At 37.0% G+C, this 20,512-nt stretch overlaps 1 protein-coding gene across 1 annotated transcript; it reads left to right on the forward strand.

The window, feature by feature from the left end:
• Positions 1-2,090: 2,090 nt before the first annotated feature.
• On the forward strand, positions 2,091-20,222 carry LOC139121585 (COP9 signalosome complex subunit 2). The gene is made up of 12 exons (XM_070686617.1): positions 2,091-2,175; positions 2,467-2,580; positions 3,331-3,408; positions 6,094-6,147; positions 7,181-7,342; positions 8,051-8,128; positions 11,428-11,602; positions 13,118-13,296; positions 14,204-14,354; positions 14,909-14,991; positions 15,365-15,423; positions 16,922-20,222. The coding sequence occupies exons 1-12, from the start codon at positions 2,122-2,124 to the stop codon at positions 17,064-17,066; spliced, it is 1,332 nt and encodes a 443-aa protein (XP_070542718.1). The 5' UTR covers positions 2,091-2,121; the 3' UTR covers positions 17,067-20,222.
• The last annotated feature ends 290 nt before the right edge of the window (positions 20,223-20,512 follow it).

The raw sequence follows: 20,512 nt of genomic DNA on the forward strand, positions 1-20,512 counted from the left end.
GAGGTTATAGTATCGCGAAATGAACAGGGGATTTTGTCCCATGTCACACATGAAGTTTCGTAAACTTCAAAAATAAAGCACAAGTTGGCGTCCCCTTTCTATCCTATAAGGTAACATGAGTGACTTAAAGAATTATTAATATCACTTTTAATAATTTTTTCCAATATATTGCAAACAAGCCGGTGGTGCGAAGGTTTCTAGGATGATATATAGCCAGGATATTTAATTAAATAGCTTTGTATCAATACAGAGAATTAATATTTCATGTACGAGCAGGGCTTGAAAGGTGTGTTGATGATGTTCGTGGATGGGTGAGAAATAACATGCTGGTGCTGAACGATAACAAGACTGAAGTTGTTCATTTTTCATCATGCTTAAAACACGATATGGCAGATCTGAATTGCCGCAGGATTGGTGAACGTAACATCACTCCCTCTCCTTTCGTTCGGGCTCTTGGTGTTACTCTCAACAGGGGTGGATTCATGTTTGATCATATAAGTCAGCTATGTAGGAACGCATATTTCTCTTTGTCAAGAATAGGTAAAATTCATAAAATACTCGACAAGCCCACTACTGAGAAACTCATCCATGCATTCGTTACTTCCAGACTGGACTATTGTAAGTCTATTCTAGGGCATCACAAATAACCAACTTAATCGTCTACAGACTGTTCAGATTGCGGGAGACAATCTAGTCACAGGTACACGCAAATATGACCACATCACTCCTGTTTTAATTGATTTACACTGGGTACCTGTGAAAGCTCGTATACATTTCAAAATTTTATTGACTATTTTTAGAGATTGTCAGACGTGATGTTCCTGTTTATTTAATGACCTGTATGTACCGACAAGAGATCTGAGAAATTGCGCGTATCTCCTCCTAGCGGTTATTTTAATAAGTCAGAGAGCTTTTTCGGTATGTGTTTCTTTTGCTGTTGAATGAACTGCCTTCAGAAATTCGTTGCGCCAGAAATGTTACATCTTTTAAACGTAGTTTAAAGAGACCCACCTTTTTATTAAATTTTACTCGTAATTGTGGTTTTTCCGTTTTTAGCTGTCTTTTTGTATCTTTTAAATTGTTGTGTACAGCGCACTGAGACGTTTGCGGAATGCGTTTTTTAAGAACTAAACAACATTATTATTACTATTATTATTATTTGTTCTGCAAAATATTAAATTTTATCACTCTTATCCCTGCACTGTGCGTTAAAATAACAGTATATTGCCAACAGATACTTTGCATAAAATGTTGTACATTTTAATTCCAGTTTTGACTGAAATGATATCGTACATTATAGTTACACATATAGGCCTGCGTACTATGTTGCTTAAATTAGGCAATCAAATATGATATTGGGAGTAGAACAAGAGACCGCATTGTCCAATCATGTCCTGGATAATGCATGGCAAAATATAACTGGACAAACTTTCAAGGCATGCTTTTGCAGATTAGTGTTGCAGCAATTTTGTCCATCGAATCGTAATTCAATATTACGGAACAGCACAGTAACGGCAGTAACAATGGTAAATTCTAACCGTTGCAAACTAGTCAGTGGTGCAAAGGTTTCTATAGAACGATATCGCCAGGATATTTAATTAAATAGCTTTTATAATTATGTAAAAATACATGATTGGTGGATGTAAAATAGAATAAGTTTGGATTGTAAAACGTTTTTCCCTGGGGTACATACAAGTTTCCCGGCCATGCCTCTTCGAGGTGAAAGATTGCACCTATCTTGCTCCGTCGAGCCGGGTCTGTGGTATCATCCTCAGTTCATGACACTTTGTGAGGCCATATGCGGTGTATGAACTTACCCTAAATGTTGGTTGTATATTTTTTATCAGTGACATTTTAAAATAAATTACCTTTCTTTAGCTTAGAGTACTACATTACAGTAACAACAGTAACTTTAGTGGAATGCGAGCGATGTTATCCAGAACTCGAAGTTATTGCTTTCGAAAACAAAGCTAAAGTGTGAGCAACTTTAGCGGAGCGCAAGCGGTTGCATCCAGAACTCGAAGTTTGTGCTCTTGAAAACAAAGTAAGAGGGCAGTGCGTGAGCGAGGGCGCTCAAATCAAAATGAGGGCGCCATTCCACAGGTATCGTAAAAATTCAAAATGTCGGACATGGATGAAGATTTCATGTGCGACGAGGAAGAGGATTACGGCCTTGTAAGTGACATGTTTTGTAATTTCTTGCATATTTCTCATGCCAATAAAGGTTTATGATTTTAGTATTACCTGAAAAGTTGGCGGTTCATCTTGAAAGACCATCAAAATCGTTTGATTATTGACCTGAATCTGCAATGACACGGGGTTCGTGGCGGCCGCCATGTTTAGATATGACACTGGATGTTGTGTCGGTACCTCCCTACTTTGAAGTGTTCCCTCATACTTGAAGTCTCAAAGGTGTACATCTGCTCTGTCTGTAACTTGCTGAGCTCAACAAATGTATTTTTTCAGGAATATGAAGAGGACAGTAATTCGGAACCGGACGTAGATTTAGAAAACCAATATTATAATTCAAAGGCTCTGAAAGAAGATGATCCTAAGGCCGCATTGTCAAGTTTTCTAAAGGTGGGGATTGTAAAGGAGAAGATATCCTAATAACACCCTTATATTTTGTCCATTTTTGGAAATATAACGCTATCATAATTATATTGTTATTTACATGCAATTTTTGGAGCAGAAAACCGACAGCATATCTCGGAAAGAGTACACAAACACTGAAATTTTGTATCTATGAACTACATCAATGAACAGTACTGTAGCTGTAGTCGATAGTCTGGTATGTCTAGTGGATAGCCTAGTATTTGATTGTTGCTGGAAGCCTCCCAAATTCAACAACTTGATGCAATGACCAAAGAGATTTGAGGAAATATTTAAATCTTCATATACATGGTGTTCAATGTCCAAAACAATAATATAGATGTATGAGAGAGAGATTTCTATTTAGATATACTCACACTACCTATGTGATATAGTAATTTGATGACAATTTCTGGTAACAACAAAGTCAGAATATCTCTACAAGTTATGGTAGTATAAGCAGAACAAGATATATATACCATAAGCCACCGACCATACAGTATGTCTCAGTCAGCTTCATAGTTATTCTGTAACTTCTTTGATGAAACAAAATTCACTGCATGAATGTCAAAAGATTACCAGCCGTTTCCCAGTTAAGAATGTTTATGATGAATTTATCATCCAATGAAACACATACACAAGGCATACACAGCAAGTCAGGTTGATGTTTGAGTACATTGTGTGAAAACAGAATGCATGTCTTTAATTTATGCAAAATATTTTTGATTCAAATTTCAGGTGCTTGAGTTAGAAGAAGAGAAGGGAGAATGGGGATTTAAGGCTTTAAAACAGATGATTAAGATAAATTTTAAATTGGTTAGTACTTTTTCATTGAAATTAATGAGCTTTAATTTTTGGCAAAGATATTCACCTCACAGCGTGGCTAATAGGGACTGAAAAGATATGGTAAGTTGCCCCGTTGTGGGGTGAATAAGGGCTGAAAAAAATAGTAATTTGCTCCACCATGGGGCTAATAACTGTTTCTTTTTTAGATTTTTCTGTCCCGTCTTTGCCCTGCAGTGGAGCGAATTATAATTTTTTCAGTCTTTTTCACCTCGCAGTGAAGCAAATGATGATTTTTAGATATTATAGACTATAGTCTATAGAAGCGATTGGGATGGGTATCTGTACAGCGTCAGTCTGTATGTATGTATGTCCGTTGTGAGGATGTCCTTCCACTCAAATATTTTGAGAACTGCAGTACATGTACTTACAAACTTAATATTTGATGTGTATATGCACCATAAGATAATGGCAAATGGTCTTATTTTCATGTATGATATTGTTGAAAATGTGCGAATTAGCTTAAAAAAGTCATTTTTGGTAAAAAATCTTCATAACTGCTGGTCAGACAGCTTAAATATTTGGTGTATAGGTCCCTAGGGATGACCTTACTCAGATTTGTTCAAACTTTGATGAAATATGCGAGTTTGTATTTTAAGTCATTCTCATTTTTGATCAAAATCTTTATAAACTTCTTCAAAACCACTCCTCAGACAGCTTTGATATTATACTGGTGCACAGGGATGACCCTGTTGAGATTTGTTCAAATTTTGATGAAACATGTAAACTTGTTAGCACTGGCCATCTTTCCTGCTATGTAGCAAAAAGGAGGGAGCACTTACTTCTTCTGGGAAAACTTATAAAGTTGGCAAGAGAAATTAAATCTTTTAGAGCCTGATTTTGTTTTGTTATTCATGAAACACATACATTACATACATAATGCGTTTATCAATATTCTCAGGCATATTAAAGCCAATTAATTATAAATTGAAATCATAATCTTCATGAATACTTAATGTTAAAGCATCGTACTACATGAACACTAACCTGCCAGCATTTATCGATTGGTCGTGGAGTTAATTCTTTCACAGTCGTGAGAAGTGTCAGTTTGTTTATGTTCAGTTCTGGTAGTACTATAGTGAAAGCTGTCTAAACTGAACCCTTTTCCAAGTCCCATTTCAATAGAATGCTATGTTAAAAGCACCCTCTAATAAACACCTCGTCAAACCGAACAATTTTCTCAGTCCCTGAAGGGTTCAATTATACAGGTTTTACTGTATTAGTGATAATGATAATAATAACAATGATAGAAACAAAAGCCCTGTATTCAAATTTGAATATGGTTTCCACTGTTAATGTTTGATTTATCAGGCATCCATCTGCCATTAGCTTGTAATTAGTGTATGAGCCTACTACTGTAGTTGTTTGGCTGAAGGGAAGCCATCACATCTGTCTGTTGAATCAAGTACCTAAATCAAAACATTTGGAAGACATATATACAGGATTAAAAGTGTCAAATTTAATCGTTGTAAGAGTTTCATTTGTTTCTGATATGGATTAAGCAAACAAAGCCATCAGAAATTATCATTTGATTCATTTTGGAGGCCAGAGTACACCGAAGTGTCTGGTGCATTGCAGTGTCATCATAAGAAGCTTTAATATTTACATGATTTACATATACAAAATACACAAGTGCAGTCACATTTGACTATTGCCCAGTAGCCCAGTGCTAGGATCAACCAACCAACAGTAAAGGGCCCTGGTTTCAATCCCTGGATCATATCTTGGAACACATCAGACATTTGATTTCTTGCAGTCTGATATTCAGAGACAATACATCATTGATATTTGTAAATACATTGGAATTACTTATTGATGTGAGTAATCACTGGCCTTGCATATGAAAAAGCAAATGTTCTGCATTTGACATTTGTTTTTACATGCATGATTTCATGTTTCTTAAGGAGAAAGGTGCAGATAAGTTCTTGATACATTGTATATCCATAATAAGTCTTGGCCATTTTTGAAGTGATTGAGTATTTCAATATCCGTAAAAGCACCCCAGACTGTGCTGCAATAACCAATGCAAGGTCAAATGACACGATTATAGAACAATATGCATTGCTTTAAGCAGAAAATGATGTAGCAGTTCATGTTATTACTCATAATTTTTAGCTCATATTTGGTTTTGTATATAAATACCAAAAAGAGCTTATATGATGAGTCGGTGGCGTCTGTATTTCTGTATATTTGTGGGTATGTATGTGCGGATGTATGTCCATCACACACAAAGGCTCCCATACCGCCAGAGCTACCATCTCAGTATTTGGTGTACAGGTAGATGCAGGGGTTGAGATGTGAATTTGTTCAAATGAACACATCAGTGTCAAAAATGTTCAAATGAGGTAAGAAAAAGGGAAATTCTGCAAATGTTCAGAAGTGGTGTTTTTCTGGTTGTACTGTGCAGAAATCATTGTCATAACATTGAACGTAGAATTTTCCTGCACTGAACAGATAGAAACAACATTTATTGTTGATCTTTGGTACCCATACTGGTATGTACCAATTCTGATCAAATGTGAGCGACACCGTATCATTGCGGTATTTTTTGTTATTAGCAATAGTCAGTTCACGTACTATGTCATGTAAGGTTTATAGCACAAAGTACTTGATGCCTGGGTGTTTTGTGACTAAACTGTGATGTTACGATTTCAACAGGGCAACTATGAAGAAATGATGAAACGGTATAAGCTACTCTTGACATACATAAAGGTAAGATATGTGCTCACTTGACATACATGGTCTCTCCACAAAATGGTCAAGCATCTCAATCAAGATTTTTATTTAGAGGTGCGAATTAGATACTCTGTACTGACAGACCGTGTTTTGTGGGACAGAGGAAGGCGATGATGTCATAGGCTATACAGCATTTCCAGGTTCAGTTACAAGTACTTCCAATCAGTCTGTTTATTTTTGTCTTTCTGTAATATTTCATAGTTCTAAGAGGAGATTTGTGTTCACATCAGACTGTGCAGCAGTTTCTTTAACATCTGGCTCCCCAATGAGAAATCTTGGATAACGTTTTTCAGCTTGCTCCAATTCTGAGGTGCTTTTGACCGACACTGTGGGTTTCAGAAATTGTGTCAATGTTTAGTTCCCTCGCTTTCCTCAATTTTTCCTTAGACAATGATACACACATTTCCATCCAAGGCAAAGAAAGCAGGAGTCAGTTTGTTCAAATTTGACAAGAAAATTATCATTTCATGGCATGTTTATAGTTTTAGCTGAAAACAACCTGGCATTGCTTGACATGATAAGTTGTCTCTGTAGTCCGGGAAAAATACTGAAATTTCCATATTAACCTTCCTTTGATGTCGTTTGAATCAACATATTTATCAAAAGATATTTGAAGAGCTCAATTTGAAAAATGGAAATTTGTTTGTGATGAATTGGAAGTTCACAGGTTAGCTGTCACTGAGAACCCTGTGAAGCTTTCATGAGAGGCAGTTAATAATCCAGAACCTCTCAAAGCCAGTGTAATTACTCTTCCCATGATCAGATGAAAAGGTACTTTAATTTGCATAGAATTTGCATAATAATATGTATAATAATATTCATAAAACTGTAACACTGTTGCAGTAATAGGAAGTGAGAGTATATCTTTGAATGACTGCTAGACAACACAATATTTGCTACTAAAGATGGACTTTCCAGTCATTCATTGTAAGCTCAAGTAGAGGAAAGATTTGTCTATGCTGTATATAACCAAGTATGCCCCATATTGAATGTGTTTATGATCTTTCAGAGTGCTGTGACAAGGAATTACTCTGAGAAGTCCATCAATTCCATCCTGGATTACATCTCCACATCCAAACAAATGGCGCTGTTGCAGGATTTCTACGAGACTACACTAGGAGCACTGAGGGATGCAAAAAATGACAGGCTATGGTTCAAAACTAACACAAAGGTTTGTAAAGAAATAGACTTGTCTTTGGATTTGCTTTCATTACTTATAGCCGCAATTTTCAATCCAAGTTCTCGCATTACTGGAGTTCTCCTCGCAGTCAAACAGTTGGCCAGTACAATGTTTGATTTCTATAACATTGATTACACAAACTGATCTCAACCCTTTGTCACCTTTTGCTAATCATGCAAAACAGAGTTTATACAAGCGTTTGATTGACTGTCGGTTCAAATCGCCAACAGTCATTGATTCCTCACCACCAACGCTCAAATGTCCTAAACAATTGCCTTCCAGTTGGTTAGAATTTGAATATAATGACAGAAATTGATCGGCAGCAGCTTCACTCTGACCCCTGACCCCTTGGCAGTCTGTCTGCGTTTTTGTGGCCGGTAAGAACTAAAAAGTGACATTTTCTGGAGCGTGTACCCGCGTGTTGCCTGTTTGGTGTCCACTTACACGATGAACGCCATAGCTTGGCGCCCTTTTAAAGGGAGGCTCCGCCTTCAACTAAATGAGTTTATGAAGCTTAATAGTTACAAAAAACCAAGGTAGGAGATGAAATATAAATCTGCGAATGGGTTCTGAGTACCAAGTCATTTATGTGTCACATCTTGAACAAGAACATGATGTAGTACTGCATACGTGTATATCTGATGAAGCCGTTTACATACAATTTGTGCTTACACCTGTTTTCTTTTTAATCCACAACAGCTTGGCAAATTGTACTACGACAGAGAAGAATTTCAGAAGTTAGCCAAAATCTTAAAACAGCTGCATCAGTCATGTCAGGTAAGGTGTGAGTTAACCTGTCCACCCCCATTTCCCTGTAAACAGATCCACAATCACCATTGACAAGAATGGGTTTGGGCCAAACCATGGTGGTGAAAGGGTTAAAACTAGTCTTGCTCCAGGGACTGCATGGAGACTTTCTGACTGGTAACAAATGCATTAATGAACATGGTGCCACTCATACAATCCCAGTTCTTTAATAAGAACTCCAAGAATTTTTCACATGCATATTAATGGTGCTGCCATGTATTCATGTCTGCTGAGATGGTGAAAGAGTTTAAGTTGTCTATGGTCATAGAAAGCCAAATTCTGTTCTCTGTATTTAGAGTAAAATTTACTGCCATCTTACTTTTGTGTAAATCTTTATGAATTGTTACATGAAATAAAAATTTACCTCATCGTGGAGTCTATAACCAGAGTGGCAACTTTTGTGAATATGAGCCAGGAGAGTATGTTGGAAATCTTTATGTGCTTTTTTATGAGAAAAATATAGAAAGCCAATGTTTAACCCTTGACTACCTATGGCGCCGGATATTTCCGGCGCCATATTGAATTACCATATACCTTGAGTGCCGGAAATATCCGGCACAGTTAAATAGGCGTATTTGCTTCGTTTTTGTCGCTAAAAATCCCGTAATTTCGGCGCCTGCACGCAGCGCAACTAAGATTGATGTATTCCGATCTGGCCTGAATGTGATTGCGCCCCCGTACGTCCGAATATGGCCAAAATCCGGAAGCAAATGTCGTGACCCATGACCTCGACCCTGAAAGGTCAGGCTGATCACTGAAGCGTCGCGCTGATTGTTTACAGTTTTCAGAAGTAAGGACGATCGCGAAGATGTTTATGGGTTTTTTTTAATGAAATGAAATGTTTATTTATTGAAAACAAATGATTTATATGTAAATATGTTCTATTAACAGCAATATTCGTGAATGAAACTAGAGGAAATACAGTGTTTTACTATAAGCCAGTGAAATTTTATAGCAGCCATATTATCATATGACTGGTCACATGACTGGTCATGTGTTTGGTCATGTGATATGTTGTTCCCTAAAATGTATTTTTAAATATTGTGAAATATTTTTTGATAAATCATAATCATTTCTGCAAGGAAGACTTAAAGCAGGTGTTTACAAATATAAAATGTGTTGATTTTCAAATACAGAATCATGTCAGATGCTGATGTTTATGGTTCATTTACTCTGCCTTTTGTGAGAAAAATCTTAAATAGGTACATCTATAAATAAAGTAAAGGGTAGTTATTATTACATATATGTAAAGACAATGCCATGAAAATTGCAACTGTATTCAAATTTGCATCATTTTATGGATTCAAAACACGTCCTGATGCTTCAAATATTCATATTCTTTGCCAACTTTGGTCACATGACGTGTCATGTGATCAGTCACGTGACCTGGAAATACAAAATTTATGTATGAAAAAGTGGAAAATTTCATGCTGATTCAGAAAATATATGGTTTATTGGTACTTACTTAATTTTTACTCTAAGCAGTGTTCATGCAATGACCACACCCCAGATTTTATCAATATTTACATAAGGGGCCTGGTATATAGGAATACATTGGCCTTGGTAGTCAATGTTTAAAGGTCTGGTGAAATGCACATGTTGCAAAATCACAGAAATACAGTTGATGGTCTATAGAACAGTTATGTTTATTTCTTTTTTCGTTGAGCGCGCACGATTATTAAATATGGCAAAAGGAATATGCAATGTGGGCGTGTCCCCAAACCCTCTCCAGTCGACTTTTTTCGGCTTTCCGAAGTTTGCCCGACATCGTATCTTATAACACTGATAATGGGAAATAAGTATTTCACACCTTCGTAAGCTCCCCACGGGGAGTAAGCTTAACTTTTAGGGTTTCGGCTTGCATAATTAGTATCCTGCTCTGTTCACGCTAACGCTCGCAACACTTGCAAAATGCGATAAATGAATAATTGAATGGGGCGAAATTCTATTAAAATGATTCTCCATGCTTGCGAATATATATTTTTATGTGAAATTAGGTTTCGCCAGCCACAGCTACAAGTTTTACAGATTGATCGAAGCGACTAGCCGTCAGGCAGTGGAAAATCGCCGCCTAAAAGCGGGACGATCGCAAGGTGAAATATGCACAGATTGCTTCTTTTACCCTCTTTCATAGACGATAAGGCATTGAAAAGAAAACGAAACGCGATGAACGGTGCAAACACATGACATGCTTTATTCTCGCTAAGTGGCTCAATCAAGGTTTCTTCTGCTTGTCCTCCATATATCCAATCATGAGATGTACAATCTATATATTGTATTCTGTGATTTGTTCGTTTACATCCCAGACATGTATCGGCTGCTCCGATTCGCTAAATTTTTTAACACAGCCACTTGTCATTAGCCTTGCACAAAGGCGTCGTGAAATTCATACTCTCGTCGAACCGGTTTTTACAAGGGATAATTACCAGCACTAAATGAGTATTTTTGGTTCGAAAATGCAATCGAAGCACAGAGAAGTACGTTTGGTTGTTTTATCTCGTTTCTAGTCGTGAATTCCTGCCAAAACGTGGTCTGTCTAGGAGAGAAGACAAGTCGATACTGACCGTGCCCATGCTATTCTTATGCATGTGTGTATCGTATACATTGCCAGTACAGAGTCATTACTGATAAGATTTACATGAACGGGCAAAGCCGACTTTCACTATTGACCGTAGATTTCGTTTAACAAAGCAGACGGGGCTTGTAGTATTCTTTTGGTCGAGCAATTCTCTAACAGACGTAGCGCTTGCGGGAGAGTCTGCTGGTGAGAAACGGACGGCTAGCGTGGGTTGCCCCGTGGAGGTACTTACTTGATAACATGTTGTGTTAGCGGATACGGGGCAGAGATAAGGGATGGCGTGGGGACCGCTATTCGATGTAAATGAACAGCGTTGTGACGTCAGAGTGTGCCAACCTTGGCTAAAGTGTGGGCGTGGCCTAAGTTTAGCGAATTGACCCCGAATTGACCCCACACATAGAAATATGAAAAAAATAGCACTCGCGCATACTTTTATCTAGAAATTTTGTTGCGAGTGTAACAATATTGCCACCCGGAAGCTAAATAGCTCAGCAGTACAGGTTGATTTCACCAGACCTTTAAATTCTCCATCCTTGTAGCTACTCTCTGAAAAAAATTCTCAATGAATCACAAAGGAAAAAAAATTACTGTGATTTGTGTGATATTTCTTTTTGGTATTTCTTGCAGTGCTCAATGCTGATGCTTTATATCAATTGCAAAATAACTAACTGTAATTTCGCTTTTCTATCAGAATGTCGATGGCTCAGACGACTTGAAGAAAGGAACACAGCTGCTTGAAATATATGCATTGGAAATACAGATGTACACTGCGCAGAAAAACAACAAGAAACTAAAAGCACTTTATGAACAATCCTTACAAATTAAATCAGCAATTCCTCATCCACTTATTATGGGTGTTATCAGAGGTAAGTTGTGAAAACACATTATCCACCTGGCATAAATATTCTACCCTGATAATGAGCCAATATCATTAGGTTTGCATACTTTAAAGAATATTCTTTGAATAGACAAGGTCTTTTTTCACCTTTTATGATAATAAGTAAACTTTGAATACTTGCATAAAATCACTCAGGGTAGAAAACGATGGCAGTACATAATTGCAAAAGTGTCAAAAATTACCCCTTTGCTGAAAGCAAACAGATTATTTCATTTGTGACTTCTAGACAAAATTGATTTTTCCTATTCAGACTTGCTTTTCCATATCCCTTACACTGCCACAATGTAAGGAAAAGCTACTATCAGTATCTATATGAAAGGCACCACCAATTAAGATTTCATTACAGACGCTTGAATGAGGTCCAAACTTTATGTAAAAACAATGGAAAGTACCTATATTTATTATATATTTATTGTATTATTGTATGTAAGAATGGTGGTGACAGGGTTGAATTATATAGAAAATGGCGTAATTTTACATCAGTCCATCTCAGACAGTGGACTTAGTTTATCTTTGCATCCTTGCTCAATCAGATCATTTTGGCGTTTTACTGATGAGTAACCAGCGAAATAGCTTGACATCAATATTTATGGCAAAATTAAAATTGATTTTACAAATGGTGCGGAATGAAAAGGACCCTCAGTGTTCCGCAGACTCTGTACAGCCAGGAGATCACATGATGCTGATACAAATAAAACCAACGTTTGCAAACTGTATCTAAATACACATGATTTCTATACATGCATGTACACGTGGTTTTGTTTGTACCATGGTCCATTCAAATTGCTGGTTTAATCTGTCAATAGACATGACTCTTCAATTAGCCATAACTAATGAAGCTTATGAAACTATATGCAGACTTGTTTTGACAAGAGTTACTGAGAAAATTATTCTCAATAACTGATGTTAAAACTACTGTCTGGGGCTTAATTAGTCTATTTATGTGCAAAAATGTAAGATTTTTGGATAATGACTGTTTTGGGTTATTAAGGATGTTTATCAATTTCAGAATAGCATGCATGTAAATTGACATCAATGGGGCTGTTCCATCAACCTTCAGAACTCCCTACCCTCAAACATACATACTACATTGAAATTGATAAAAATTGTCTTGAACTCTATCGATATCAAATGATCATCAATGATTTTTAAAAGATGTTCAACAGAATGACAATGATCTGTTTATGAAGTTTTGCAACAAATAGACATGTGCTCTTTAAGATAGTTTAAAGTACAACACAAATTTCAAGGTGAAAGTTTATGCTACACAGACATACAGCATGTGCCTATGGCATGGCCAGTGTAGGGTGTTTGCAGGTCACCCAAACAGAAATCAACGAATGATGTATGCCATGTCAATCTGCCTTTTCTCTGATAGACAACTAAAGTCGTTCAGTGTTTGTATGTTGCGATTACAAATGTTTCAAGACCAGCTCTGTTTACTGCAGTGTATTTCACCTCATAAAATCTTTTAATTTTTCAGAATGCGGTGGCAAGATGCATCTCAGAGAGGGAGAATTTGAGAAAGCCCACACGGATTTCTTTGAAGCGTTTAAGAATTACGATGAGTCGGGAAGTCCCCGGCGTACGACGTGTCTCAAGTACCTAGTGCTAGCCAATATGCTTATGAAGTCGGGCATTAATCCATTTGATTCACAAGAAGTGAGTGTCTTTCTCGAATCTGACTATGTGTTTTTCATGTCATGGTGTACGTTAGTGCAGGATTCCTCATGTTGAATGGTCTGAGATGATGGGTTGTCATCCATATTTACCAATAAGAGTTTGTGAACTGTGAAATTGTTAATGGAAAAGGAGTCAACAGACATCGGCATTGTTTAATGTACAGGGACAACACCCATTCTTTCATGGTTCTGTCAATCCTGTGTATTTTACCGCTAAAACTCTCTTATCTTCTGTATTGTCACTTAACCATTTCCCTACCAGACGGTATCACTTCCCCATCAGCCAACTCAGTGAAAAGCCGTATTGAGCCAAAACCATACATATTTCCACCCACTTGGCTTGGTCTGTTCCAATAGCTTTAGTCCATAAAAATCATGTTTACAGTATCTGTGATTGCACCCTTCAAATGTTCTTTTTTTTTGTTAAAATGCAGCAAATGGGACATATTGAGCTTCATTAGTTTTAACGAACTTGACCTGATGTTGAAATATGAATAATGGAAGTACTATCGGCCCATGATGGATAAAAGTACACCTTGTGAGGTGCAAGGCACATGCGTAGTAAAATACACCATACTTTGCTCATGTAGCCACATTAGTGTGTGTACATAATTAGCTTTACCACATTTCATCTCTGTGCATGAGTCATACACTGTACTAAGTAAAGATAGGATTGTAGCTTGACACCTTTTGTTTCTTGATTCAAATTACCTTAGAAAACAATAGCAGCTGGTAAATTGTCATGTGACCTCAGGGATATCCAATCATGTAGCAGCTTAGAACAGTGTATGTTTGTTGTACTTTGTAAGTATTAAAGATTCATAAATAACACACATAGCACTTTTCATATCACAATATTTTAATAGTTCCATCTTTTTTATTTTCAGGCCAAACCCTATAAGAATGACCCTGAAATTCTAGCTATGACAAATTTAGTGAGTTCCTACCAAAATAATGATATAAATGAGTTTGAGAAAATTCTGAAGACAAATAGACAAAATATTATGGATGACCCTTTCATCAGAGAACACATTGAAGGTAAGACTGAAAGTAGTCTGTTCATCAGCAAATCTGTAATGCAGATATTCTAATGTTTTGTTGTCGTTTCTTGAAATTAGACCCAAAGTCCTTGTTTTTCAGTGGTGAGTGTTGACCCTGTATGGGGAACTCTGGTAACAGGTCATGACAGGACATCATGGCATTTGTGTAGCTAGCCTGGATTCTGAGTAGCCTGATTAGAATTTAGAATTTGGGTTAACAAAATCTGTGGTCTGGTATTCTCATTATGATTCGCAGTCTTGGATCACTTTTCATGGTGGTAATCAACATTTTGTCATTACCACAAAGTCGGGAAACGATGCCATGCTCGTTGAGTTACCTGTTTTCAGAGAATGGCAAACTTCTCACGTCGTATTAGTTTCTGCTCAAGTGTTAACTCTTGTAATTCAAAACCCTTGATTTTTTTCTGTGAAAATATCAAAAAAAAGTAAAAAATCTACAAACAAAAGATTAAAGATCATATGCCATGTTTCCATACAACAGAGGTATTTATTTATTAATGTGTTTATTAATTTATCTGTTTACTTCTTCAGATTTACTCCGCAACATCAGAACCCAAGTCTTAATCAAACTCATTAAACCGTATACAAGGATCCATATACCTTTCATTTCTAGAGTAAGTAATTGCACTATAGATATTTATTATGATGGCTGTACACAGCAAGGATTGTTTACCAATATTTGCATATTTCTCTCCTTCCCTCTGGTACACCCTCAAGGAGATCCATCACTTGTCTCTTTCTGTGGTATGGCCAGCTGATTATGTTTGTTTCTGTGAATCATTTCGGTGCAAATGAAAACTATTCGTGCCCAGTATTTGTGTCAATTAATCATCTGTGTTGAAGATTATATGCCGGAAAACTGATTTCTTGTACTTGTCCCTCAAAGCGCAAACTTCAGTCAAATGTCTGATTTGATAGTGCTGACATATTTGCTAGCAAGCTGTGTATTAACGATACAGTTTGTGTCGTGTGTTTCTCGTATTGCAGGAACTTAACATAGATGTTAATGAAGTTGAGAGTCTGTTAGTTTCTTGCATTCTAGATAAGTAAGTATTCCCAGCCTTTGCATCTTGTGTTTTTAGTCCCCACAGACAAAGTCCAGGGAAACTTATAGATTTGGGCGTGTCCGTGCATCCATGTGTGCGTCCGTTCTCAGAGATACCTGGAGCGATTTCTTTCAACCTCTGTATAAGGATTACTCCCAATGTCACACATACGTACGTCGATTTGTTTTGTGATACAATCCCACATGACCATCATTTCTATCAATGGTTTCCAAATTCATTAACCAAGTGGGGACTATGTCATTGACAATGACTTGTTTCAACTATGTGATTGATGATTTATCACAGCAGAAGAGTGTATTATGATCCCAAGCAAATGGCCACTACTCAAACTTTACCCAAAAGTTAGAAGTCAGTATTATAGCATGTAAATTTTCCAAAACAAACGAGTGTATTAAGTCATACGATGGTAGGAATGAAGCGTTTTCTCTACACTTTGTATTATCTGAACAACAGCAGGACAAATTATTCCTTTAGCCAGTGTAGGAAATTCATGGAAAAGTAAGAAACAGACATCCTGGCAGGTAATTTGAAAAGTTGCCTGCCAAATGAAAATAGACCCTGCCCAGATATCTGTCTTTCATATTGTACATCTGTACCTCTGATCTCAGCAAACCAAATCAGAAATTATTCCCACTTATTGACTTGGCAGGTTATTTCAAGTATGAAATACCACTTATTAGGCTAAAAATTTATCTGCTTCGGGCAGGTGGACAGGCAGTTACAGTCCTTCAACTCTGGTCTATTTTTGCACTGTTAAGTGTTTTATGAAGAGAAGGATTGAACACAACTGTGAACCAGTAAAGTTGAAACAGAGTCATAATTCAAACCTTGATAGGAAAGGGGATACCTTTGGTGGTTGTCCTCAATTAATTTCACCATCATAGGTGTTAAGAGAGCTTGCATAAAAATATACTTTTACAGCGGTTAGATTACACAAATGTCAGAACAGGCTTTCTTATACCACTTTCAACAAACTGGGGTCTTGTCTGTTCAGCATTGAATCTACCTGCTGTCCACTTGACATTGAAATTTTTATAAAATATTTTTTTGTTATTCAAGAGAAAAGTGAGCCTTGTCTTTTTCAAAATAATTGTATTGTAAGTGATCTGACAAAACAAAAGGTATGCTGATTTTCTCCATTTGATGTGCAAACCCAATGGTAGGAAAGGATTGCATGCTGTCATTTTACTATAAAGTAGACCCCTGGAATAACCCTTTGAGCACCAAAGTCAATTTTTGTCGCCTTTATAAAGTTTACCCCACACAATTTTCTTCAGATTTTTGCCAAAATTTTGATAAAAACTGTAACCAATGAAATATGATGTCCATTTGGTCCAAAATTATCAAAAATATTACAGAAAAATTCATAAAAATTGGTAAAATGTTGCACTAAAATTTTGGTGGGAAAATTACAGTACTCAAAGGGTTAAAAACCCCTGTAACTAAACCCTTGAAATGGTTCTTTTTATGTTTACAGTACAATTAATGGGCGCATTGATCAAGTGAATCAAGTGTTAGAACTAGACCAGCAAACCATGGGTGCAGCCAGATACACAGCTCTAGACAGGTGGACGGGCCAGCTGAACTCATTACACCAATCAGTAGTCAATAAAATGGCATGACAGACTTCACTCTCCTGGCAACCACCGTCTCCACCAACCAATCAACTGCAGCCAGACTCCTGACCTCGCCCAGTGCCCCTTGGAATGTTGCCAACCAATCCCGTCAGTCGTCAGAATTGAATCCGTGGAGATAAATGCTGTGTTCTTTTGAAATCTGATAGACTCTGTATCAGAGATGGACGGGATGGGGTGATAGTTATTACAGGTGGTCTGCAGAGGGGTATAAGAATTACAATTTTTTTGTATTTGCCTCCCAGTGTCAAAGAGTGAGAAAAATATTGGAAAACAAGCACAGAATTTTTTGGACAAGTCTGATTTTTTGGGTCAAATACTGTCAGCATACATAGTGAACAAGTCTGATCAAAGCAACTTTCAACTGGTTTAATAGATCTTTGAGACTGGTTTGATAAATCAATTTCTTGGGTTTTTTTTTTACTCACAACTTTCAACAGCTCAATTGTCAGATGTCTTCTTGAGTTTTTGCCAGGTCACTGTGGGGTCAAACTGCTAGATGTTTGGTAGAGAAAAAACTCCTCACAGCCTTACAAAGTGCATTTGTAGTCAACCTGCAATTGGAGTTAACTGCTAGCGAAACAAGACATCATCTAGATAGTCAACTAACACTTCAAGGAGAGAGATAAGATGACAAGTTTTTCATAGGCAAGGGGCAGAAATTCTTCCTAAATCACACTGCAAGTTTGCTTACATAGTTACATGTACATATCAACTTGAACTAGATGACAGAGGGAAAGATGGCAAGACAGTGACTGCTGTATAGCCGTGTTTACATCAAGTACAGTCTTCGTAATCAAAACAACAATGTGGGTACCTTACGTTGGACAAGCCAAGCTTCTAATAACGTTGCTACTTTTTTTCATGTAGTCCCTTTTAAATGTATACTGTCACCTGTTCCATTTTTGCCACAGTTACCATGGAAAGAGAAAATCTAACCAATCACAGATTTTAAGTGAGTGGCCGCTTTTTAGAAACAGCGCCCTCACATGGGCATTTTGAATACCAAGGAACACCCCTTTGACCATATATGGGCATATTTAGATTACAGGCGACTGTATACCTTTAAGTAATGTTGCTTATATCTTACCATAGTTTTTCATTCAGATCCAACTTGAATTTCTGATCAGCTCTGTGAACTGCCGTTCTGAGATGCAATTCTTAGATGGGAGCAGCACGGGGTGAAATGCACATGTCAGGCAGGCGTAGAACTGCATGGATGTATATTTGACTCTGGTCAGAAGAGTCTGTTAAGTTTTTAAGCTCCCATTTAGAAAAAAGTGGCAGATGGATATCAGTAGCTGAAACTAACCATCACAGACACATGATGATTATATGTGTCCTGTCTTGTTGGTTCATTTTGTTTACATGGAATTTGAGCATAACATCTGGCAGGTCAGACCAGACTACAGTGAGTGCGCTGACTTTTAATGATTTACATCAGTGAAATCACAAGTGCAGCCACAAGATTTCATGAAAAACTGTGAGACAAAAAAAAAATAAACAGACGTTGAAAAATTAGATCTTTTCCATCAAATGAATGATAGATGTAATCGCAGGTTGATGGCCTTTATTTTACAACCACTTGTTGTGAATACTTGTCAAAGTTATGAATTACCTCTGTAACATTCTCTAAAACTCTATTATGTGATTCTCAGCACACCTGTGTGTAGATCGCTGCATCAGTTTGTGCAAACTGTGTACGTCATCAGAGAAATCTACCTGCAAATCTGTCCGTATTTGAATGTCTGTGCAGTTTCACATTTAGGTTTCACTGACAAAATTTTATATATTGAAATCGACAAGGAAAAACTATTAGGTTTGATTTTCTTTTTGCAATTCTCTCTGCAGTTGAAACTTGTGTTCAAAATAGCTTTGCTATGCCTTGATCCTCTGACATATTGACTATGATATCTTGGATGCAGTTACCATTCACACCTAGTTTACTGGTTGTACGCGTGCATCGAATCCCTCAACGCCTCCACGTATCAGAATTCATTTATTCCTACACAGCTTGTAGTGTTATTAGTCATGAAGTTCATTTGTCTTTTTTATCGGTTCACCTGTCATGGTTTTTGGGGAGTCATTATCCGTACATCCAATCTGTACTGTAAGGTGTAGTCTTGCTACTTGAAATACATTCGTACCATCCTGACTTGTTACAGGAGTCAGTGCTGCGGCCTTGGGGCCTAGACTTGCTGAATGTTAAGACCACCTAAGTTTACAAAAAAAAATTGTCAGTGTGAAAAGAAGAAAGGAAGGAACATTTCAAGCAGTAATGTTTGCAGAGAAACTAAATTTGATATGCCAGTAAATCGATTGAGTTGCTGTACTACAATAAATTATCAATTATTCATTGTGCTCATTTACCATTCAAAATTTGCCCAACAGGTGAAAAAATGCTTATTTTGAAAACCAGTGAAAATATGAAATAACAGGTGGTTTTCATTGATTCATAGGAAAAATTGGCAGATTGGCTGAGAAATTATTGCTATGAATTTAAATGCAAGTGAAAATTCGATGTGTTTACGATAAAATAAACCTTGGTTTTCCTGCTCTTAGGGGATCAGCAGTGAAACAGAGATCTACCTACCAGCAATGCACCAGTGCTTTGCCAACATAAGCCTATACCATGCACTAACAAACGGTAGCTCTATTTCAAGTAGCAAGAATTTCAGCGATTCTTCACATTTAAGCTACAGAGTACATTAATGTATGTATTGAAACCTTTTTCTTTGCACCTATCTGGAAAGCTCATTGGAATTACCCCTGTCACCACTATACCTTGGTGCGGTCCATTGTTTTGAATAGGGTGGTTGGACCTCTGTACTGGATAGTGGTGGTGAAAGGGTGAATGTAAAACCGCTGCGAGAACTTCCACACCATGCATGTCATTTCAGTCACAAAAATAGGTACTATTGATTTACAAAGAAAAAATATGTTTGCCCATCAGACATTATGGAAAGAGTTAATTTTTGTGTATTATAAAAATATAAATGATTTTTTTTCTGGACCCTGGCTGTTGAGGAAGAGACTTGAAAAAAATGTATTGTTGGTTGGTTCAAGTTTTTCATCTTTTTTCTTTTATTGAGACTTGTTTTAGCTGTACCAGCTGTGCTTTCCAATAAAATGTAGTTATTTGTACCGGTTGTGTCTGTGTTTAAGTCTTTGTTGAATACAGAAGTGCATCACCGCATGTTTACATGGAAGGTCACAAAGTCAATTGTTCTGCGGTATTGCAAACAGCAGTTGATATAATGAAAAAAGTGCTGTTCACCATATTGAATTGTGACTGTTTTACATGAAACATAATGATACAACTGAGAGTCCTCAGTGAGACTTTGCTCAGTTTGTGGTGTTTTATCTGCCGCAGTGAAAGAATTGACCCTATGACCTTTCTAGAACTCTAGATTTGCTTTATGGACTATAACTTC

The sequence above is a fragment of the Ptychodera flava genome, chromosome 21 (assembly GCF_041260155.1).
Source record: "Ptychodera flava strain L36383 chromosome 21, AS_Pfla_20210202, whole genome shotgun sequence".
Lineage (NCBI taxonomy): Eukaryota > Metazoa > Hemichordata > Enteropneusta > Ptychoderidae > Ptychodera > Ptychodera flava.

Excerpts from the sequence above, each read along its gene's own strand:
- LOC139121585 (XM_070686617.1), top strand. The coding sequence starts at position 2,122 with ATGTCGGACATGGATGAAGATTTCATGTGCGACGAGGAAGAGGATTAC. Across the intron at positions 7,343-8,050 it reads GGTTCAAAACTAACACAAAG|CTTGGCAAATTGTACTACGA; the intron begins GTTTGTAAAGAA and ends AATCCACAACAG. Across the intron at positions 11,603-13,117 it reads TATTATGGGTGTTATCAGAG|AATGCGGTGGCAAGATGCAT; the intron begins GTAAGTTGTGAA and ends TTAATTTTTCAG.